Source organism: Balaenoptera physalus (genome assembly GCF_965194825.1).
Source record: "Balaenoptera physalus genome assembly, chromosome: 2".
Taxonomy (NCBI): Eukaryota; Metazoa; Chordata; class Mammalia; order Artiodactyla; family Balaenopteridae; genus Balaenoptera; species Balaenoptera physalus.
Genome location: NC_138883.1, coordinates 43,361,421 through 43,386,584, shown reverse-complemented (window position 1 = coordinate 43,386,584; position 25,164 = coordinate 43,361,421). Strand labels below are relative to the sequence as shown.

Sequence of the window (25,164 nt, the reverse complement as noted above, 5' to 3'; positions counted from 1 at the left end):
ACCAAGACAATAGCAAGGATCAATAAAACTAAAAGTTGGTTCTTTGAGAAGATAAACAAAATTGATAATCTTTAGCCAGACTTATCAAGAAAGAAAAGGGGAGGATTCAAATCAATAAAATTATAAATGAAAAAGGAGGACTTACAGTGAACACCACAGAAATACAAAGGATCATAAGAGACAACTACGAGTAACTCTATGCCAATAAAATGGACAACCTGGAAGAAATGGACAAATTCTTAGAAAGGTACAACTTTCCAAGGCTGAACCAGGAAGAATTAGAAAATATAAACAGACAAATCACAAATAATGAAATTGAAACTGTAACTAAAAATCTTCCAGCAAATAAAAGTCCAGGACCAGATGGCTTCAAATGCGAATTCTCTCAAACATTTAGAGAAGAGCTAACACCTATCCTTCTCAAACTCTTCCAAAATATAGCAGAGGGAGAAACACTCCCAAACTCGTTCTACGAGGCCACCATCACCCTGTTACCAAAACCAGACAAAGATATCACAAAAAAAACAAAATTACAGACCAATATCACTGATGAACATCAATGCAAAAATCCTCAACAAAATTCTAGCAAACAGAATCCAACAACACGCTAAAACAATCATATACCATGATCAAGTGGGATATATCCCAGGGATGCAAGGATTTTTCAATATATGCAAATCAATCAATGTGATACACCATATTAACAAATTAAAGAATAAAAACCATATGATCATCTCAATAGATGCAGAAAAAAAGCTCTTGACAAAATTCAGCACCCATTTATGATAAAAAAACTCTCCAGAAAGTGGACATAGAGGGAAGCTACCTCAACATAATAAAGGCCATATGTGACAAACCCACAGCAAACATCGTTCTCAATGGTGAAAAACTGAAAGCACTTCCTCTAAGGTCAGGAACAAGACAGGGATGTCCACTCTTACCACTCTTATTCAACATAGTTTTGGAAGTCCTAGCCACAGCAATCAGAGAATAAAAAGAAATAAAAGGAATCCAAATTAGAAAAGAAAAAGTAAAGCTGTCACTGTTTGCAGATGACATGATACTATACATACAAAATCCTAAAGATGCCACCAGAAAACTACTAAAGCTCATCAATCAATTTGGTAAAGTTGCAGGATACAAAATTAATGCACAGATATCGCTTGCATTCCTACACACTAAGAATGAAAGACCAGAAAGAGAAGTTAAGGAAAGAATCCCATTTACCATCACAACAAAAAGGATAAAATACTTAAGAATAAACCTACTTAAGGAGGCTAAAGACCTGTACTCAGAAAACTATAAAACACTGATGAAAGAAATCAAAGATGACTCAAACAGATGGAGAGATATACCATGTTCTTAGATTGGGAGCATCAATATTGTGAAAATGACTATACTACCCAAAGCAATCTACAGGTTCAATGCAATCCCTATTAAGTTACCAATGGCATTTTTCACAGAATTAGAACAAAAAATTTTACAATTTGTATGGAAACACAAAAGACCCCAAATAGCCAAAGCAATCTTGAGAAAGAAAAATGGAGCTGGAGGAATTAGGCTCCCTGACTTCAGACTATACTACAAAGCTACAATAATCAAGACAGTATGGTACTGGCACAAAAACAGAAATATAGATCAATGGTACAGGATAGAAAGCTCACAGATAAACCCACGCACCTATGGTCACCTAATCTATGACAAAGGAGGCAAGAATATACAATGGAGACAAGACAGTCTCTTCAATAAGTGGTGCTGGAAAAACTGGACAGCTACATGTTAAAGAATGAAAGTGGAACACACCCTAACACCATACACAAAAATAAACTCAAAATGGATTAAAGACCTAAATGTTAGGCTGGACACTGTAAAACTCTTAGAGGAAAACATAGGGAAAACACTCTTTGACATAAATCACAGCAAGATCTTTTTGACCCACCTCCTAGCGTAATAAAAATAAAAACAAAAATACACAAATGGGACCTAATTAAACTTAAAAGCTTTTGCACAACAAAGGAAACCATGAACAAGATGAAAAGATAACCCTCAGAATGGGAGAAACTATTTGCAAATGAAGCAACTGACAAAGGATTAATCTCCAAAATATACAAACCGTTCATGCAGCTAAATATCAAAAAAACAAACAACCCAATCAAAAAATGGGCAGATAGCTAGTGAGAAGCAGCCGCATAGCACAGGGAGATCAGCTCTGTGCTTTGTCACCACCTAGAGGGGTGGGGTAGGGAGAGTGGGAGGGAGACTCAAGAGGGAGGAGATATGGGGATATATGTATATGTATAGCTGATTCACTTTGTTATAAAACAGAAACTAACACAACATTGTAAAGCAATTATACTCCAATAAAGATGTTTAAAAAAAAAAGTGGGCAGAAGGTCTAAATAGACATTTCTCCAAAGAAGACATACAGATGGCCAAGAGGCACATGAAAAGATGCTCAACACCACTAATTATTAGAGAAATGCAAATCAAAACTACCATGGCGTATCACCTCACTCTGGTCAGAATTGCCATCATCAGAAAATCTACAAACAATAAATGCTGGAGAGGGTGTAGAGAAAAGGGAACCCTCTTGCACTGTTGGTGGGAATGTAAATTGATACAGCCACTATGGAGAACAGTACGGAGGTTCCTTAAAAATACTATAAATAGAACTACCATATGACCCAGCAATCCCACTACTGGGTATATACCCTGAGAAAACCATAATTCAAAAAGACGCATGCACCCCAATATTCATTGCAGCACTATTTACAATAGCCAGGACATAGAAGCAACCTAAAAGTCCATCAACAGATGAATGGATAAAGAAGGTGTGGTACATATGTACCATGGAATATTACTCAGCCATAAAAAGGAACGAAATTGTGACATTTGCAGAGACGTGGATGGACCTAGAGACTGTCATACAAAGTGAAGTAAGTCAGAAAGAGAAATACAAATATCATATATTAACGCATATAATTGGAATCTAGAAAAATGGTAGAAGTGAACCTATTTGCAGGGCAGGAATAGAGACACAGATGTAGAGAATAGACATGTGGACACAGAGAGGGAAGTGGAAGGTGGGACAAATAGGAGATTAGGATTGACATATATACACTACTATATGTAAAATATCAATAGATAGCTGGTGGGAACCTGCTGTATAGCACAGGGAGCTCAGCTCAGTGTTCTGTGATGACCTAGATGGGTGGGATTGGGGGGGAGAGTGGGAGGGAGGTCCAAGAGGAAGCGGATACATGTATACATATAGCTGATTCACTTCGTTTTACAGCAGAAACTAACACAACATTGTAAAACAACTATACTCAAATAAATAAATAAATAAATAAATAATTTTAAAAAATTCATCCTGGGGAGACCTTGGGAACCAGTCTGCCCTGGAAAAGGATAAACTCGTTTGTGGTCTGCAGCACGGGACAAAAATGGGAGCAGTGCCTTTATCAAATAAAGTCCTCTCAAAACTTGCTCTTTTGCCATAATTTTGGTGCAAACATTGGAGATACTAGCAGCTATGCTATTTCCCTTTAGCAAATGACTGCATATCTCACGATGCTCCCAATTCCTGATTTTCTATTATATGTATATGAGTGTCACCTAAGGAGAACACCTATTCTGTGAGCTTTTTAGGAAACTTGAAAGTTTGTAATGTCAAACAAACTGCACATGGGGAGGAAAGTAGGTTGTACTGCTTTGGTGATGAGAGTAGCTTTGCATATCAGTGTAACTTGCTGCATGTAGTAACCTAAAATATTTCCAATGATCCAACAAGAAACCTTTTCTATTGCCTTGAAAGTCAATTCCATCAGAGCCAGTGAAGAGAATGTGGACTTCTCTTTGACTACTTTGAAGCTAATATCTTTTCAGAAATCTTGACTTGAAATCTTTGAAGGACATTTGTATCACCTTGAGGAAAAAAAATGTGAAGCCCATCCTTAGTTGTTCAATAAGGAGAACTTCATTCTTCACTTTGCTTACTTTATGGATATGAACATGATACAATTTTGGGGGACTTCCCTGGTGGTCTAGTGGTTAACACTCTGTGCTTCCTCTGCAGAGGGTGTGGGTTCGACCCCTGGTCGGGGAACTGAGATCCCGTGTGCTGTGCGGCCAAAAATGATACAATTTTACATTGAAAGCCTTAAAGTCATTATTATAATGCAGTTGAAAACCACAAGGTCTTTTGGAAACAGAGCTCCTCAGGAAAATAAGGATACAGAGTGATATGTCATAAAATGTCTGTGCAGACAAATAATCTGGAAGTACCTAGATACACTGCAAGATATATTTGAAGACTAATTCTGCTTAGACAAACTTAAAATGAAATATGGATTCATCATTCTTTCTTTGCTGACAAAGGCAGCATGGATGATGCAGATCTTGCCTCAAAGGTGACCTCAGTGACTTGAGTACGAATGAAATGATGTGACATTAATTCAACTTGAAGAGTCTTCAAGAAGTTTCTTGATACAAATCCACCTCTCCCTGCCAAATAAGCTATGGGGTCTCTAATTTCATTTGCTACCTCGTATCCTTGTAAGTCAGAGTTTTTAGAAAGTGTTAATATTTTAATCAAGTTGCAGTAAACTGAATATCAAAGATGAGCTGCATATTCTCATGCCTAAGACCACCCCAAATTTTCAGCTTGTTATTCAATCCAAACTATGAGAGCTTTCTCACTAAAATTCACTTTTGAAAATTGAATAAAACTGAAATTCATTTTCATTTTAGTTAACAAATTTTAATTATTTCAATTTTTCCAGATATTACCATCAAATTTCACACACATTCTCATAAAATAGAAAAACAGATATGACTCATTGGAATTATCACTTTTATAGCATGTTCCTATGAAATAATAAATTTCCATTGTAATAAAGTGAACTGCATGAAAATATTTGGTGTATATGTACATGGGGGGAGTAATTTATAGTTTTGTTTAGATTTTCAAAAATGCCTATGTTCCCCCAAAATGTTAAAAAGCAGAAACATTAAAAACAACTGTTCTACACTATAGAACAGTCCCCCAAAATAGTATGTAATTACCATGTCAAGTCATAGATCATTTCTAACATGAATTTAATTCAATGTTACCTTGAAAACTAGTAATTAAAATTTCAAATGTGATCTGACCCAAGCCCTAAAAAAATGGCCAGGAAGTTCCTATAAAACTAAAATTATCTTTTCAAGTTCAGTTCATTAAAAGCCTACTTAAGAGACATGACAACTAAGTGCAATAGAGTACACTGGTTTGGATCCTGGAACAGCAGGAGAACCTTAAAGGGAAAACTGGTGAAGTCCAAATAAAGCCTAGAGTTTAATTAATGGTAATGTACCAATAGTGGTTTCTTAGTTCTGACAAATACACATTGGTAATATAAAATAATAATAATAGGGGAAACTGGGTGAGGGGTGCACAGAAACATTGTGAATTATCTTTGCAGCTTTCCTGTAAGTCTAAAATCATTCCAAATAAAATGTTGGGGTTTTTTTAAGTCTACTCTAAATTTTTAACAAGATTTAATCACTCAGCAAATATGTATGGAGTGTTCAGGTACTGTTCTGTGTGCTGGGTACATAGTGCTGAACAAAATAGATCCATCCCTTCCCTTACGGAGCTAAGAGAGTAGCAGGCAGGAAAGACATTGAGCAGTCACAAGAATCAACATAAATTGTAATCACAGTTTGCAGTAAGTGCTACAAAGGAAAAATACATGAGATGAGAGAGGTGCAAAGCTGGAAGCCTGAGGCAGTGGCACTTAATATGAGACCTGAGGGATGGTGAGGAGCTAGCCAGGTAAGAGCACCAGGAAGAGGGAAGACTTGTTCATCAGCCTGGAGGAAGGAAAGGACCTGGAGAACGTGCCAGCATGACCAGAGCATCATGTGGGATGCAAGAGTGGTGCCATCAGAAGAATCCAACCACGCAGGACCATGTAGGCTAGGTTCAGGCTTTTCTAGTTTTCCAAAGAAATATGAGAAGCCATTGAAGACTTTAACCAGAGGAATGGCATGATCCAATTAATGTTTCTAAAATATCACAATGACTGCATTGTGGATGTGGACTAGGAAGGAGAAAGACAAGAAGCTCCCACTTGAGGCACTCACAATTTTTTTTAATTAAGGAGAAATAAAAAGTTCTCAACTTCTAAATATATTTGTTCTAAAATGTCCCTGAGAAATAATAATTCATTTTAGATGTATATATTGCTTCTTTAGCATCTGCCACCATTACTCCAGCAGGGAAGATGGTGCTCCAAATGGTTCCCGGCTCATTCGATCTGGATCTTTCCTCTAGAATGCCAATGTAAAACATGGGTGTGAACAAAAATGCAAGATAGATACCAAAGTCACATGACTTGGAGCAAGGCATCAGCAGCGAAAACGTGCAGGCTCTACCACCCTTAGGAATCTTAGCTTCACAAGAGATAAAGAATTCTTAGTATGTCTGGTTTTCAGAACCATAAAACCATTATTGACCCTCAGTAGTGCCATCTTGGCATTAGCCCAGAACTAAATATAGAAAATCCCAGACTGCAGAATAGTGTAATTTTCAGTCCCTGTTTAAACTGTACAATGTTCAATGTCACCCTCAATTACTATACCTTGAGTCTGAAGGAACTGGTGTGTTGCCCGATCCGACCTAGAAAAAGAAATATGTCTTCCAGTTTTGATGTAACCAGCAGCACTTCAATAAAACTTAATAAGCAGTCTGCAGTGCTCCTTGAGTACTTTTAAACAGAACTCCCTAGGGACTTATACTCTAAACAAACACTTGGGTTTTCTCAGTTTAGGAATACACTATCTATAACCTCACTAAATATTATGTAGGTACATTATAAGGACTATCAGACCAGAAGAAAGATTGGATCTTGATTGAAGTCTATGATTTAATATGAAAAACTTTTTATGCAAAGCTCAGTGAACCAAATAGCTATTGACTGTCCAGCCAATCACTCCTTTTCTCTGGAAACTACCTCTTGCCCTACTGTCAGTAGGGTTACAGGAGAAAGCCTCTGGCAGCCATGATGGCATAACTTGACCCTGCCCCAGACCACCACAGTCAATAGGATCAAGAGTGTACACTTGACACAAATTGGGCCAAAGAGTCCCTTTCCCTGAGAATCTGGATTTAGAAGAGATTCTTGCTCAATCTGTCTGCTCTCTTGAATAGAGGACATATAAACATTGGAACTGCTTGCAGAGGCTATTTTCAACCATTTGGACAAGGAATAGAGAAAGCCAGTCTGCAGCAAGAGACAAGAATGGAGAACATATGCCAGAAAAAAAAAGAGATGAAATGCAGTGAAAGAGGGCTTCCTATTTTCCCTACAGCAGTCCGGGACCTGACGCTTATCCCACCTAACCCCTGCCCTTAAAATCCATGGAAGACTCACAGTATCGTTTCAATTACTTCCATTTTTGCTTAAGCCAGTTCAGGTGGAATCCTGTGATGAGAAACCAAACAAGCCCTCACTAACACTACAGGTCTCTCCATTTCATTTAGTCTCAAAGAACTGAGAACCAGCTTGCCTAAATTCTTTAAGCCAAGAGCTCTGAAAGGGAATCTAATTCCAGGCTCTGCAAGCAGACAAATGCAACAAAACGAAAAATGCTTATCCTAAAATGTCAAGTGGGAAAGAAGCTGGGCACAAAATTGTATATATCAGAATTATGACTACACTATAGTTTATATTTGTCAATAAATCAAGAAGTGAAGCCCTATATGCATTACGAAGATTGGAAGGAAATTAACCAAAATAACGGTAGTCATGTTACAGTGACAGGATTATTTTCCTTTTTCTCCATATTATTCTGTGTCTTTAAGTAGTTAAATACTTCATAACATAACAGAATTATAACTTCGAAGACTATGTAAATGTGTTTATATCATAATGACGTATTTTTAAAAGTAGAACTTAAAATTTCCTATCTGTAATGTTCGCCACTATATAAATAGACCGAAAAGCAACTGCCCCTTTAAGACTCCACATGTAATGGGGCACAGGAAATCAAATGAGTTTAAGGATTTAACTATAACTAGGAAATAAAAGGCTATTCACTTTTGAAAAAATAAAAATAAAAAGACTCCACATGTAAAAAGGAACAATGAAACTTCCAGCAGACTAGTCCACAACTAATCATCAGCCTTCGCTTCTTCTCCACCTATTTGCCCTCCCAATCCTGTATAACCCCACCTCATCCCATGCTACTCATCTTCAGCTGGGATTTCACCCTTCCCCTCCCCCACTCTCTCCCCCAATTTGTCCACACCCCTCCCCCAACTCCTGCACTTCTCTCTACTTTGATGTCTGGGTATTTGCATCTCCAGACATGCAGACCCCTCCTGTCACCCATGAACCCTAGATTTGTCTCCTCTATTTTGGATCAGCCCATTGGGAATAATCTCATCACAAATGGCTCCAGCCCATTTTAAACTACCCCCAGGGGTGATCCAGGTAAGCCAGAAAGTGGTAGGAAGTAGAAGGCAACCTTCAAAAATAAAAACTATTGCAGACTTGGATAATTTGTAAGTTATCTTTAACATTGCTGTAACACAATTTTCAATAACAATTCAGAGTACAACATTGGATAGGAAAACAATGTAAGTGGTAAACCATTTACTTACAAGAAAAAAGTGAGCAAGCCTTTTTGAAATCATGAAGCCGATTCAACTGGTTTCCTCCATGGTCACAACAGCTTCCATACACTGAACTGCACATTGTGTCAGACATTTTATATACGCTATCTTATATAACCCTCCCAATGACCTGTGATGCAACTATTACTATTTCCATTTTACAGGAACAGAACTGTTGATCTGAGAGGTTAAGTTACTTATGCAAGTTTAAAAGTCTAGCAAGTAGCAGAGCAGGGTCTTGTGGTCTTTGCATTAGACCTTATGGCTTCAAACAGGTCTTAGATGGGCTTCCTAAAGAAAGTTTATCTGACACTTAATGTTAAACCCATGTGTTAGCTATTAGTAGCAGTAGTATTTTACAATACAAATATCAAGTTTATATGTAAATTTATATTTTAAATGAAAAATACATATCAAAATAAACATTGTAGAAACTACCACATTATGCAACATCAATAACATATACAATGATATTCAGTATCAATGTAGACCTTACAAGTTATAGTTTAAAACTATGTTACAAAGACTTCTTACTACGTATCAATGGTAATTATTTATAACTGTTTACAAAACACTACCTGTCATATACAAAGAAGCATAAAGCTTATTATCAAGGTATAAAAAGACTATGAACTGGGAGAAATATTTACTGCATTCATTTCACTAGTATGAGACAATTTTATAACTTAATGCCAGTTAGAGTACTAAAGTGTTATATTAATATCGTACCATGAAGACCAATACTAACCACTTCACAAGGCGGAAGGGACCACACTTTATTTCTTAGAATTCTAATAACTTTATACTATTCTGTATTTTAAAAATTGCCTTTTCCCCATTCAAGTACAGAAAAGGTTATAAAGGCAATAAGGACACAAATGCAGAAGTTACAAAGGTAAAGTGATCATAAAATACCATTTGGTTTATTCTCATTCTCTGAATAGGCACATCTGTTTAATTCATTCATAGCTGGTGACTTTTTTCTTTCCCTCCAATCACTACCACCATGTACACTTTTTCTGTGTGGAAATAATTAACTCTCCACACTTTCTCCACAGAAACTATAATGATTCATTCATTAGTACAGTAAACTTCATTGAGCACCCAGAATGTACTCCAGTACACTTTCACTTTGCCTAAGATAAAAATAAATAAAGATAAGTCCCTTCCCTCCCCAAACTCCGTGGGTGAAACAGTCTTGTGAAAAGTAAACAGCCCAAAATAGTGTGCTAAATGCTGGAGCAGAGGTGAGTACACAGTATTACAGGAGCACAGAGGGAGGATTAACCCAGCCTGGGGCAATCAGGAAGCTTTACAGAGGACAGTGCATTTGAACTTGGCCTTTAAAGATAAATAGGAGCTTTCCAAAGAGTGAAGAAGGAGACCTGGGGAGAGGAAGCCATTCAGGCCATAGTGTAAAAAGGCACTGAGGCCCTGAAGAACATGGGGACAAGAATGTTATTAAAACAATGAGCAGCTTGATGAGACTATGATCAGGGTTTGTGGAGGCTACGTGAGATATGAAATTAAAAAGAAAAACTGGATGAAAAATTCAACAATGTAAGTAGATTAAGGTGTTTAAATATATGGAAGATTTTGCATACATTAAATTTCAGTTATTAAAATATATAGACCAACGAGAGAAATGTTCAGTACAAAATAAACAGCACTTGCATGGGTCTATGGATATAAAATAGACTGAAGGGGTAGTGTTAGCCAAAATGTTAACACTAATCACCTCTGGCTGGTAGAATTATAAGTAATTTTGTTTTTAATCTCTCTTTGCTTCTCTGCCTTCCAGATTTTCTGCATTAAGCATGCATTACTTTGGCAATTAGAGGGAAAAACATGTGCTAAAATAGAACAATGTATGCTGGGCTCAGACTGTGGCAGGCTAAGGAATTTGGACTTTATTCCACAGAAAATGAAGATTTATTCCTGGCATTTGATCAGGGATATGAGAGGAAGATTTGCATTTTAGGGAATTGAATGTTCTTAAGGTGTGCATACTGGATTAAAAAGATTTGAGATTGGGTGAAAGACACAATGGATATGGACATATATACACTACCAAATGTAAAATAGATAGCTAGTGAGAAGCAGCCTCATAGCACAGGGAGATCAGCTCGGTGCTTTGCGACCACCTAGAGAGGTGGGATAGGGAGGGTGGGAGGGAGACTCAAGAGGGAGGAGACATGGGGATATATGTATATGTATAGCTGATTCACTTTGTTATACAGCAGAAACTAACACAACATTGTAAAGCAATTATACTCCAATAAAGATGTTTAAAAAAAAGATACAATGGATAGAACTAAGGCAGTGATAATAGGGATGGAAAGCACATATGTGAGGTAAAATAGATAGGACTTGTTAACTGAATATAGGAGAAGGGGGAAGGGCAGAGTTTGAGGATAACTCCAGGTTTCTGAGCAATTGGTTAGATACAGATATTGGAAGCTAAAACGCATAATAAGGACAGAATGATGAATTTAGTTTTATGTTGACATGTCAGGGGGACATTCAGGTAAGAATTCTAGTAGAAAGTTGAAATATGGGTCTGGACTCAGAAAAAGTGGACCTAGAAATACAGACACATAGAAGATGGTGAAGCCATGAAACTGAATGTACTTGCTCGGGGAAAATAAAGTGAGAGGAGACAGCTGAGTCTGGAACCTTGGGAAATGCTAAGTCACAGCAATAGTTGGAGAATTGAGAGAGCCGGAAGAGCCAGAAGTTGGTAGAGTTCTTTTTGGAAATGGGATGGTCAGAGCTGAGATCAGAGCAAGGACAAGAAGTTTTCCTATAAATTTGCAGCTACCGATAGAAAACAACCCCAGAACCTGGTTACTGGCGGAGCATAGGAAAAAACAGAAGGCCAACAAGCACAAAAGGCATAGAACAAAGAGAGGGAACTGGTCACCATCTGAGATGGAAGGTGGGGCGAGGAGAGGTGAAGTAAACATACTAGTTTACTGAGTGAGATTTCTCCATGGAGGGTGGGGCTTTTTTGAAAGCTGTCAAAGCGACCTACTGCATGCTGTCCTAAGACAGTGACTTCTACCCTTTTTCTTTTTCTTTTCTTTTCTTTTCTTTTTTTTTTTTTACAAACAAGGAAACTGATGGCCACAGAGAGGTGTCTCAGGTCTCAGAGCCAAGTTGCTGGCAGGTTTAACTAGAATCAATTTCCAAACCCCTAGAGTTTAATTCACTACACATCAATATACTGCCTCCTTATACAAACACAAAAAAGAAGGCTCACCCCAAAAATATTGATAATAGAATACAGTAAAATATAAATGGATTTATCCTTTGACTTGACTTATGGAATGAATGACTTCTTATAGTAATACAACCTTCTTTGATCATCACCTCTTATCTCCCAGCTAACCATCCACTAGCCTTTGATCCCACTGAGATTTGCAATCCATTGATCCTACCAACTTTTCACTCTCCCTAATCATCTCGATTTTCTCTCTTCTCTATTCACCAGCTTTAAATGCTATGGCCATTCACTTCAATACCTTCCTTGCATACATTCACAACTCCCTTGCCGCTATTATTACACTCACTGGATAATCTGAAACTCTGGTTAAATCCTTCTCTTCACTTGCTCCACGCCACCACTGTGTCAATGAACATAACGACGTACTGACTGGTCTCGCTTCAAATTTCTGACCAGAAACTAAACGTGCCCTTTAAGGCAGCCAGACAACTTTACTGTACTTCCTCAGTCCATTTGCTCCCCCCATAGAACAATGCACACCTTCTCTTTCCTCCAACCTCTACAGCCTCCTCCTTTATCCTCACTCTCAGTTGATGACCTTGCTTCTTATTTGGAGAAAATGAAAGCAACCAGAAGAGAATCTCACCAGACTCCCACCGTCTCAGTTTTCCTCCTTCCAGACCCTTCATCCATACCCTCTGCTCTATATCCATGTTCCTATCTAAAGCGATGTCCCTTCCTTTGTGCACTAGTTTTGGTACACTATCTCTCCAACATCACTGATTTTTCTTTCTCTATTGAATCAGTCTCATGATCATGCAAACATCCTGCAATTGCCTCCCATCTTACAAAAAAAAAACTTTCTTAGCCCCACTACCCCCATTTCCTCTGCTCCCCTTTGCACAAAAATCATTGAAGAATTGTCTATACTCACATTTCCAATTCCTCCCTCTAATTCTTGCTTAAGCACATTCTAACCCACCTTCTGCCGCCTTACGTGTTCCTGTCAAGGTAGCCAATGATGTCCAGTTGCCAAATTCATGGTCAGTTATCAGTTTTTATTTTCTAGACCCTTCAGCAGCATTGGACTCGGCTAATCTCTTCCCTCTGAAACTCTTCACTGGCTTCTAGGGTATCATACACCCCTCTTCTTCTCACCCTCTTAATGTCTCAGTGCCCCAGAGTCAGTCCTTGCTCCTCTTCCCTTCTCTATATACGTTGACTCCTTGGAGATCTCTTTAGTCTTAGACTATAAATAACCATCCAAATGCTGGAAAATCCCTAATTTATATCTCCAGTCAGGCATCTCCTCTGAACTCCAGGGTTATTCTACGTCTCCAATTACATTTAAACTTTCCAAAATGTTATCCTTACCCCTTGACCCCCTAAACTTCTCTGCCTTAAATCTTGCCACACTTTAGCCATTGGCAACTCAAACTTGGTCAAACTAGAAAAGGTGGAATCATTTTTTTACTCCTCTCTTTCTTGCAGATACCATATCCAACCATCAGGAAACCCTATTCAGATGTATACAGAATTTCAAGTATATAGAGAATCTAATTTCAAATATATAGAGAATCTGACCACCTCTCACCTCTGCTACTGCTACGCCTCTGGTTCAGGCCACCATCATCTCCCGCCTTGGTTATTACAGTGACATACTAACTAGTCTCTCTGTTTCCACCTCTGCGCCAATAGAGCAGTCAAGTTGATCCTTTTGAAACGTAAGTCAAGTCACATCACTCCTCTGTCAAAACCCTGCAAAGGCTCCCAATTTCATTGAGTACAAGCCAAAGGACGCACAATGGCCTGTAAGGTGCTACTTCATGTGAGCCCCTGTATCCATAGTGTCCTCATCTCCAACCACTCGCCCGATTATTTACCCCACTTCAGCCATGCAGGCCTCCCCACTCCTTCTCTAGCAGGCCCAGCATGCTCCACTCCAGAGCTTTGCATGGGCTGTTCCTTTTGCCTGGAACGACTTCCTCCCAATGTCTACACAGCAAACTCCCTCACATCCTTCAGGTCTTTGCTCAGTTGTGACCTCCTCAGTGAGGCCTTCCCTGGCCACCCTATTTAAAATTTCCACAACTGCTACCCCCTCAGACTTTTTTAGCCTTTTAACTCTTGTTGATATTTTTGTTGAAGCAGCTATCACCCTGAAATACAATACTTTATTTATGTATTTATTTATTTATTTATTATTGTCTGTCTCTTCCCACTAGAACTTCAGCTCTAAAAAGGAAAAGCTTTTGTCTGTTTTGTTCACTGATGTATTCCCGGCACATAGGAAGTGCTCAATTAGCACCTGCTGAATGAGTGAATCTACTTCCCCTATCAGACCATAAGTAACTTGAGGTTAGACTAATGCTTTAATCATCTCTGTACCCATCTATCTATCTAAATTTATAGACATAGAGATGATTGCATATATATATATATATCTTTTATATATAATGCATATATATCTTTTATACATAATGTTTATATATCTTATGTATACAATGTATATTATATATGTATGCACCTTTTACATATATAATATATGTACACATACATTTCTTTTTGCATCAGCCTGACTACTTGAATTTGTTCTGAGCCAGGTAATCAGCTTCCTGATTGGCAGGGGTGGCAGCAGGATGCATTACCATGAGGTTGATCATTAATTCTTATTGTCAGAGATGAGTCCCCACCTGCCTCTAGAAAAGTAAATGGCATTGATATCAAGAGAGGTCTCAAACATCACCATCAGAAAATGGGAAAGCCACCTTGCCTTCACATATTACATATTCCTCACCACAGCCTTTTCCTAAATATGTCTTTCCAGACTTCCCCCAAGCTGTTGCTCATTCCCGGTAACAGCTAAATCAATTGACCATATTGTACTGGTTTGCTTCAATGTGTTTGTTTACTAGTTGAAGCCTGCATTAAGGGCAGGATTATTTCATGGTGCTCAGCTGCCTGGCCCTCTTCCAGCTCTCTCTTCTCCTAGCCTCTCACTCTGCAAAATGGCAATCTCTTTCTACCTCTGAAAGCTTAAACATCCTGAAAGGTATTTGACTATCACATAATTCTCTGTCCTTGTGAGATTCTCTGCCTTCACTGTTTGAATTCTGTGGCCCGAAGTTAGCTAAGAGCCCATCACAAATAACTATGCCAAATGCATCTTTATCCCTTTTAGCTTCAGTTACTGTCTTAACCTGTGCTCTTCCCTCTGTTTGTCCAGTTATTGTACGGCAAATGAAACGTGTGCAGCTATTTCAGCAAATATGAAAAGCTAACATGAACATGTCTCTAAAATGTCACTTTTCCAGTATTCTTTTTGGTTTGTTCTTTATTAACCAAAGTTCCATTGTTATAAAAACTATAATAATATGCTACCCTGGGTCTTGTAATCTCACAGACAGCTTCTACATTTTCTAAGCAACCAAAATCCCATGGTTCCTAATTAAAATATTCAAAGGTGAAATCTAAATAATCTCTACCTGGTATACTACTGCCTTCGCTTAAGTTTCTAGGGTTAAAAACAAAAAGCCTTTGCCAATAGGAAAAAAAAGAAGTTTTGAATCTATAGTACAAAGACTTCAAACCACATTCCACAGCATGTTATTTTCTTTCTAGAAAATTCTAACACTATATAATTACTTTTGTATGGAAAATGAATAATGTAATCTTCTAATGCTAAAAACAGCTAGACAGAAACCATCCAGATCAAATGGGCCTTTCCTGAAGCCAAATGAAATATTAAACTAGAAAATATCTGTGTAAGGACAGCCCATGGAAGAAAGCTCAATAGAGATGGAGCATAGCGGGGAGGGGGAGGGGGAGGGGGAGGAGTTACAAGAAAAAAGGTGTTTTTCCCTCTATGTGTTAGGGTTTACTCGTTTCAGAGAAACTGTAACGTTGACTGTACCTCAAATGTCTCAGAAAAATACCAATCAGAAATGCATCTAGGAGCTCCAGAAGCTTCCGGTTAAAAATAACAGCAAAAAACATCAATTAAGCTCCATCTATTGCGACAGAAATGCATTGATAGAGAAAAAGCGAAATCCCACCTGCACGGGAATTAAGCCGCAGCTACTCCCCCAATTCAGAGTAAAACGAGCTTCACTTGGGTCGCCGGCAGAACTAATCCCAGCAAACAGAGCCAGTGGGTTCGTGTGCGGGGAGAGAGGGACAGAGTAGAGCGCACCTCATCGCCCTCCCCGCAAAACTGCTCCAGAAACGTGAACGCGTCCGCACCGCATGACCTCGCTTAGCCGGAAGAAAGGCAGAACCGCGCAGAGCAGCCCGCTCCGGCTCCGAGGTAGCCGCGACGTGCGGCGGGCAGCTGGGGGTGGGGGGGTGGCCCGGTCGCGCCTCCCCCTCTCAACTACCCCAGCCCCCAGTCTTCTCACGGGTCTCTGGCCCCAAGCTCCCAGCCTCGGAGACCTGGCCAGGTTCCTTCTCTGCCCAAGGCGGACAGCCACCCAGAAACATTTTAACGAGAGTAATTCCCGCGCTGGCAACGTCTCAACAGCCTGGAGTGAACAGTCTGACCCATCGGCTCCGGGACCCACGTCTGGGTCGGCCTCCGCCGCCAGCTCCACCCCCGAGCCTCCCCAGCGCCCAGCCCGCAGCCTGGCACCCAGTAGGGACTTTGGGGCAGTGCAGCCCCAAGGGCTGAGTTTCGCTAAGTCAACGGCCATGTTAGCCTGTTCGGTCGTGAATAAGCCTGGGGTGAGCCGGCCGACGGCCGTCAGGAGCGCTCACCCGGTTCCCTCTGCGCTTCTGCCCCCAAGGCTACCACGATTTCCAAACTCCGAGGCGCCAACAGTCCGGACGCCCGTTCTCTCTCACGGTTCAGCACCGAGGACAGCGAACACACTTTTAGCCGCGGTAGCCCCACTGCCAGGAGATTGGCTTTAGCCACGCCAGCAGGGCTGCAGGTAGGTGTCCGGACGGCGCGCCCTCCCGCATCCCACCCCTCCGGCGCCTGGAGCAAGACAGCCCCGCCGCATCTTACTTTTCTGACTGGAGTAACCCGGGTAATAGCCATAGTAGCCGGTGATCCGCAGGATCCGGTCCTCGATGGTGGCCACCCCGTTGGGGGCCGCCTTGACATCCATAGAGAGCACGGGGCGGCGGCCCCGGGCGCGGCGGGTCGGAGAGCGCAGCGCGGGGCCCGGGAGCTGGTGCAGGTGCCGCCGCCGGTGCTGATGTTGCAGCTCGTGCGCCCGCGCCCAGGCTCTGACTCCGCCGCCCGGCGCAGCACCGGCGCCGCATCACAGCGGCGGCGGCGGCGGCGGCGGCGGAGCGGCCCCCACTAGGGCCGGCCTCTCTGTCAGCCTGGCAGGTCTCCCGCCCGCCACCCCGCGCACTGCTGCCCGAACAGCGCCCCCTCACCTCCGACAACGACCGCTGCCCGGGGCGGCCCCACCTGCGCGGACTCTCATCATTAACCCTGTTGACCCCTTCCCGGAAGACTAAACATCCCCCAGCCCCACCTGCCAGAAGGGACGCTTGGTCCAGGGCGTGGAAGGAGAGGAGAAGGTGAGATGGTGGCAAGGGCTCAGGAAGGAGGGCCGGGGATGGGAGAGACCCAAGCGGAACCAAGGGCTGTTAATATGAGAGGTGCACGCTGTCGCTCGGGGAGATGACACCTTGGGGTGCCCCCAGGGCTTCGTCTACGCTTGGCGTCTGCACCACCAGGGGTGTGCTGATCTGCAAGCGTTCCCTGGAGTTAATCAGTTCTCTCCACTTGCCTAGACGACGGGGAGTCTTTTTTTTTTTTTTTTTTTTTAAGAAATGAAAAGAAAAATGAGGCCCCAGCAGGTGCTACTTGGAGTGATTATTCAGGTATCGTGGACACAAATATTTACAGAGATCAAGCCTCCAAGTCTGACAGTCCGTGTCGGGCCGGACCCTCCATCCGCCCAGTGAAATCATTAAAGGCTTGGGAGCCGCAGCTGTGCACAGCATGTTTATTTTGCCCATTCCAAATGCCCCGAGGAGAAATGATTTTCTTCTTATTGCCAAAACATCGGGGGAAGCCCTTCAACCTGTACATAACCCTGGGCGGGGGAAAGTTTTAGCTACAATCCTGAGATATTCCACCTGAGTCTAGAACGTCCTTGAAGCTGTGTGTTCAGAGTGAACACCTCCCCTCAGGTGTGACTCTCCTGTCTTGGCCAGAGAGGCACCAGGTTAAAGTCAGTGAGCAGTGGGGACGATTCCTCTATTCGCAGTCTATTCCTCTATTCGCAGTCACCGCCTCCTGAAAAATAAACCTGAAAGTCTCACCTCAGAAACTAAACCGGTATGTGCAAGTGAGGGTGGGGTGTGAGCTCATCAGCTTAGAGGTCATTATGTCCACCTGCCATCCAGAGTGAGTTTAAGACACCCCTGCCGCTTTCACATTTCTAAAGCGTTGGGGGGGGGGGGCGGAGAGAAAAGACAAAAACCAGTCGACTTCTGTGCCCTCTCAGAAACCTCCCAAGAACCTATCACATCATTCTGCCTTCAAACATTTTCCAAACTGTGTATGGGTCTTTAAGGGGGAAGAAATAGGCAAACTTTTTTTTTGAAGATGAATTCATTTTAAGCATAAGAAAATGCAGAATTAAATTTGGGTTTTCATGGGGACATGCATTAGGGTTTTTGTGTGGACACAAAGCCTAGCACAGGATCGTGAGTGTGGAGTGAACCTGAGATGATTGTGGCTGGGAGGAGAGTTCATACAGAAACCAATTTCCTCCCACACCTGCTTCCTGGGCCAGGACAGATGGGAGGGTGGAAGGAACTAAAAGGTCAAAATGAACTTAAAGGACAAAGCAACTCTACTGCAGTGGCGGGGAGCTGACTATTTAAAGCAAAAATGAAAGGACTGTGCCTTTACACTCCACCACCCGCCCCAAAGCGATTTTCAACACAGTTTTGTTACTTTTATTATTTTTATTTCTGTGGCACACCTTATATAAATGTGTGCATTGCACACGGTAAAATGAGTTGATCACATTAGCATAAGCTGCTCCTTTTGGTTGAAGCTTCTATGAAACAAATTTGCCTATATTACTTCTAACATGTGTTTAATAACATCATAATCCATAGCAGATTGATATATAAATTCAACAAGAGAGAAATTAAGAAACTCAAGCAAAAACCTTCTAATGTAACAGGAATATGAATATGTGTAGACTTTAAAGACAAGTGGTTTTGTCCTATTCACATTTATATTTTATCATAATTAATGTATTTAAATTCTAAATTACACTCATTGTCTAAGTTGTTGCCTTCTTCCTAGTTTTGCTTTGTTTTCAGAAATTTCCAGAGAAGCAGAAATGTATTTAACCAGATCTCCTCATTCATACAAACAGCAAATTCAGCATAAAGTTAAATAATGTAAATACTAGACCCACAAGAGTCCGTGTTTCCTAAAAGAAATTATAAAAATTCTCAGACAGACCTGGAAGTTAATTTTAAAATAGCAGAGCATTTACAAATGTCTCTGCAATCATCTGTAATAGGGTGACTAAAACAGTAAATGCAAGCGGATGCTATAATCTAGGATGCACTTTTTTTTTAATGGAATTAAAGTTCTACAATTATAAATTGATCAACAATGAAAAGTACATTTCTGCTAGTGATAGCACTCTTTGGTGCATAAAAAATGACTGAACCTTTCAAATGTCACTTCAGACATCATTAAAAATGTATAGAAATTATTTTGAAAGGAGAATTTTTTAAAGTATTTTCATATGTTTGCCTGCTCAGTCTGCCGGTTTCCACAAACCCAATACAGTACAAAAATTCAAATTTACAAAATGCAAATTATCAGCCTACCAAAAATCTATTCTGAAAAACTGAGGAAAGACATAATTAAACAAATAAAGGCTGAAGGTAGTTAGTTGATTCATAAAATGTTTCCTCATAGTAGCCGGTTTCACATAGCCAATTTCCCTAGTAAATCAAATAGTAAATCAATTTTCTGAGTAAATCATAACTCGACCTATAAAAATTTGGTTTGTATGCACCTTTTCAGAAATATTGCTAGTGCACTAAGCACAGGGCATCCGTCTGTGATTCCAAGTGGGTTCTGATATCTGGACCATATTTATTTTGATTATCTGATCAAGTCAGATTAGATATTTATATTAACTGAATATACAGAACTTGGCTATTTGTGTTGTAAAAAAATTATTTGTAAAGTAGTTCATCTGATAGTTAAAATCTTTGTGTCTGATACTAAAATAACTATACCAAGTAATAACATTAAAAACCAAACATGATCACTGGGCATAAATAAGTTCTATTCAAGATATATAGTCTGTCATCAAGTTGTTTTAAAATACCACATCAGCCTTTACACTTTGGAAGGATTCGTAAAATAAAATCCATGGAACCTAGTCTTCCTTACTCTTATCAGCAGTCTGGGGTCCTCTTTCATGGCAGGAACAAGTCACTTAATCTTTTTGACCACCTATTATTCAGAGTTACCGTTGAAAGATGCTGAAAGAAGGGAAAACGATCATTTTTCTCCCTCTGGGAAACCAACATAATGCACCTACCTCCTTGAGCTAAGAGTAACTTGGCTGCTTGGAGAGCCAAGAATGTTTAAGCTTTAATACCCAAGGGCCATGCTGCCTTGTACAATCATCAGCGCTATTTACAAAGAGTTGACCCCATGTAGTTTGCACGGTTTTTGCGTTCAAAAGCATCTGGCAGGGGGCTTCCCTGGTGGCGCAGTGGTTGAGTGCATTGCCTGCCAATGCAGGGGACACGGGTTCGAGCCCTGGTCTGGGAAGATCCCACATGCCGCGGAGCAACTGGGCCCGTGAGCCACAATTACTGAGCCTGCGCGTCTGGAGCTTGTGCTCCACAGCGGGAGAGGCCGCGACAGTGAGAGGTCCGCGCACCGCGATGAAGAGTGGCCCCCGCTTGCCGCAGCTGGAGAAAGCCCTCGCACAGAAACGAAGACCCAACACAGCCATAAATAAATTAATTAATTATTTTAAAAAATGACTAAAAGCATCTGGCATATACTTCAATTAAAAAAAGAAGCATCTGGCCTCTGACCAATCAGATGATAGTAGTGGCATCTGGGAAGAAAAAAGTATGGTCTGCATATTCCATTTTCTGGAAAGCTGTTTTGAGTATTTAACCACCAAGTCATCAGCTGACCCACACTTGGAATGCTGACTCTGCCTTTCTATTCAATCTTAGACAATGGTAGGCATTGTTAATTTACCTTTCAGCTGATGGTAGGACTGAAAGGGCTTGGGAACCCAGCCCTCACTATCTGTCTAAGAAGTCAGGGCAAAGTCCACTCATCCTTGACCTCTGGTACCAAGCTCCATCACAGGACTATTTTTGGAAATTCACTGAAATTCTTTGGAGAAAGTCTTAAGTAATTTTAAAACATACACTCAAATTTTAGAAATTGTCTATGACCTGTGTGTGTGGGTGTGCCTCTGTCTGTCTCTGACTCTGTCTCTTGCTCCCTCCATCTTTCCCTCCTTCCCTTCCTCATTCTCTCCCTCCATCTCTTTTGCTCTCCCTATCTCTCAGCCACATAGTACAGTGCTTTAGAGCACGGTCTGTGGAGCCAGACTGCCAGGGGTCAAATCTGACCTCATCATTTTCCAGTGACCTTGGATGAGTCTCTTAAATTCTATGACTCAATTTTCTCATCCATAAAGTAAGAATATTGTACCTATTGTACCTGCCTCATGGAAATATTGTGAAGATTAAATGAGTTTACATTCATATAGAGTTGATAACAGTGGCTGGCATCTAATAAGCATCATAAATGCTGACTATTATTACTGTTTTATTGTGTGCATACATAGAACCCTCTGAGATTCAGTTTTCTCCTCTATAAAATGGGCTCATACTATCCACTTAGTAGTGTTGCTGTGATGATTAAGTGAGATAACATATGAAAATATCTTACCAAGTCCTGGCACATAGTAGGTACATAATAAGTACTAATTTCCTTCGTGCAGCCCTTGCTCCACTCTCTCCATTATTTATTACCAAAGCTAATTCACGCTTTAACACTTCATTCACAGTAATAAGAACTCCTCTGCAGCAGTTGCTTTTACAAGTATCCTTTAAACCTTCCAACCATGAGAATAAGCACATGAGGCAGATCTTGTGAACCAATGGAACAGGTGAGCTGCAGAATTTAAGTGCTTTGCAGAAAGAGAAGTGGCTCAGGGCCCGCAGTTCTTCCTATCCTTTGAGAAGGCCTGAGGACACAGCGTTTGCTTCAGACTAAGACAGGGACAAAAGCTGGTGGTAAAAAAAAAAAAAAAAAAAAAAAAAAAAGCTGGTCGTCCCCAGGCATGGGAGGGAGTCGAATTCTGCTTGATGACAGTGCTCCAGGGAAGCGGAATGGCCTCAGAGAGAACACAGGGAGGGAGGCTGGGCCATTAACCCTGGGCTTCCCAGCCTCTGCAGAGATTCTGCTGCCTCCAAGCTCAGCCCAGAAGCAGCAGAGAGCCACCAGCCTGAGAGAGATGGAATGTGGGCTTGACTATCATACCTCTCAACAGTGACCAGAGGGCTGAGGACCAAGGTGTCTCCCTGAGGGTCGATGATGTTTGAGCTTAGCCAAAGATCTCCCCTGACTGCATAACCCTGCAGCAAGGGAGCCCCGGTAATACTGACAATGCATTTTCCACTATTCTTATGGGGAATAGGGACTCAGAGAAGAGTTACAGTAATTTAAAGCTAATAAAGATTATTGTAACATTTTTAAACAGCTGTGTTGGTAGTTATACATTCAAACCTGCTATATATTCATTTTACATGTAAGACTTTCTGTAATTTAAACATCTAAAAATGTCATGCATGCCACAACCTCCAACCTACTGCACATTTTTTTAATCACACAACACAACCTCAAACCTACTGCATAGTATCTATCACACAAAGCTTTTGTAACATTGCCTGTTAAAATGCCAAATTGCTGTGGTAGTCATTGGTACCGTTTGCCAAATACTTATGTTTCTCCCCCATTTTAGGCATTCCGCAGGATGGCACTTCCTGCCCCCTTGTGGTCATATGGGGGCTATGTGACTGATTCTAGTTCTAAATGATCAGCCAGAGCTAACACGTGGCACTCAGAATTTTCTCTTTCCCTCTGGCATAAGGACCATCAACATTCAAGATGACATTGACACATAAAAAGTGAAGTTACTAAAAATTAAAACCAAAAACGTTTGAATCCTTCCATAAACACTACATTTAATTTTCAAATCTTATTCTCTGTATCTTTGTTTTCTAAGGGCATACTATGCATGTTTTAAGTTTCACCGGTTCCTGAAGCAACTTATCAATAAGCAATACTGAAGACATCATAAATTGTTGTAAAGAAGCATGACGAGTGGTATGGAAAATCAGAGAGAATAGAAAATTTAAAACTCGTTAGAATGCATCAAATAAGACAAGGAGAGCCCAGAACACATCCACCCAGTTCAATACACCCACATCTTGAATAATTATTGCCGAAAGCAATCCCAGGAACAACTTTGCCTTTAGCCTCAAGAACTATTAATTTGTAAGAAATATGTTTACAAGGTTTGATTTCATCATTATTTTCAGTGTCAGTGATTCCCATGAATAAAATTTGCTCTTCAAATACCCTGAGATAATGCAGATCATCAGTACTGACGTTTGTCTTTTTATTTTTTTCCGCTTACCCAGATATTATAGAAGGCTCCTAACTGACCAGAAAGGGAAAGCTAAAAGGTCGTATCAAATACCTTTTATACTCCAATTCACTTCCTCTTGTTTCACCTTGGCAGTGACCAGCTCTGTGTGGATTCCCGTCAACTTCACACAGACACAGCCTGACAGCGCCTCACCTCCTGCCAATGCCAGGCACCTCTAGCCTCCTGCCCCAGGGCTTCTTCCTTGATGCTGACACATGAAAGTGCATCCGCTTGAATCAAGCATGTACAGCCTGCAAGTGCAGTGTTCAGATGCAACACCGGGCAAACCTGTGAGCATAGTAGATCAGAGCTGGGTTATAAATTCTTCTCCATTCTATTCGGAAGGGACCGCACTGAGAAGCTATCGCGTACACAGCCTCTTGTCCACATACATCAGTTGGTCTTGAGCCAAGGGATGGTCAGTTCAGTACATGCCTTGGTATTGTTAGGAAAACTACTGTTAGGGTATTCAAAATGCAAAAAGTGATTGTTAGAGTAGTAGGATTAGGAGAAGCCTCTCATTTTCCAAATTTTCTGAAATATGGTTTCGCTAGTCTTAAAATGAATGGGCACACACACACACACACACACACACACACACACACACACACACACACCACACAACAAACCCTAAAACCCATTTCAGCTCTTTGTTCTCCAGTGTGGCTGGGCCTTTATGTGCTCTGTGCTTAAGAGGGCTGCCTGCCTACACATTAATCTCTGCAGTAATTGCAATTATCTCTTTTCCGGTGGATGTGATGAAGTCTGGCTGAAGGTCTCTAACTCTGCTGGCTCTCCATGTTCTCATAAATAATAAAACAGGGCTCCATGACAACGAGTACATAATAAGTTTTGCAACAGCTCAAGGTAGTCCTGAAATCTTCAGATTCTTAAGCTAATGAAGTACTCTAGGTGCACAGTTTTCTGGGCATATGTATCTATGTAGCAGAACCAAGTGATAAGATCATCCATGCTTGAATAGCAGTGACAAATGCCTCTTCATCTGGCTAGTGTTACTCATCCTTCAGCTATTTTTAAAGAAGTTTCTCTTCTGGGGCACTTTCTCTGAACATCCCCCTTCCTGGAGGGGCCAGACGCTCTTCCCACACTGCGTGGTCCTCTCCACACTGTATACTTAAGTTCCTCGAAAGCAGGGACTGCATTTTGTTCACCACTGTGTGGCTGTGCTTCTCAGAGTGCCTGGCATACACCAGACAATCAAAACACATGAAGGACCAAAGGGATCACTGTAATGAAGAAAACCTGTCATTAGGATCACTTTCTTCAAGAAGGGGCAAGGCACATGCACTCGTTCACACAAGGCTGACTTGTCTCAAGACCAGGAATGTAACAATTTGCTCAGTACAGTTTATAAATGAGGAAACTGAGCCTAGGCTAGTCAATGGTTCAAAGGCTCCTCGGCGAGTTGGTGGCAACCCCCCCCCCCATTCTCAGTGCCTCGTCCTTTCCCCATCACTGCTCGGTGCCACCTTCTCCTACATGGCTTTCTGATGACTCCCACAGCCCCTTTTCCTCCTCGACCCTCCCAGGCAGGTCATGCACTTTTCTTCCTTGTCTTT

General features: G+C 41.0%; 1 protein-coding gene and 1 long non-coding RNA gene across 2 annotated transcripts in view; one reads left to right on the top strand and one right to left on the bottom strand.

The window, feature by feature from the left end:
* SLC35F4 (solute carrier family 35 member F4) overlaps positions 1 to 16,996 on the bottom strand; it is a gene marked incomplete at its 5' end in the record, with an annotated part of 295,837 nt that extends 278,841 nt beyond the window's left edge. Inside the window, one exon of the mRNA XM_082450436.1 lies at positions 16,894 to 16,996. Coding sequence (XP_082306562.1) covers positions 16,894 to 16,996 — 103 coding nt within the window. The remainder of the gene's footprint in view (positions 1 to 16,893) is intronic.
* Positions 1 to 25,164, top strand: part of LOC309655419 — a 141,856-nt gene that overhangs the window by 53,353 nt on the left and 63,339 nt on the right. The gene's annotated exons all lie outside the window — the stretch shown is intronic.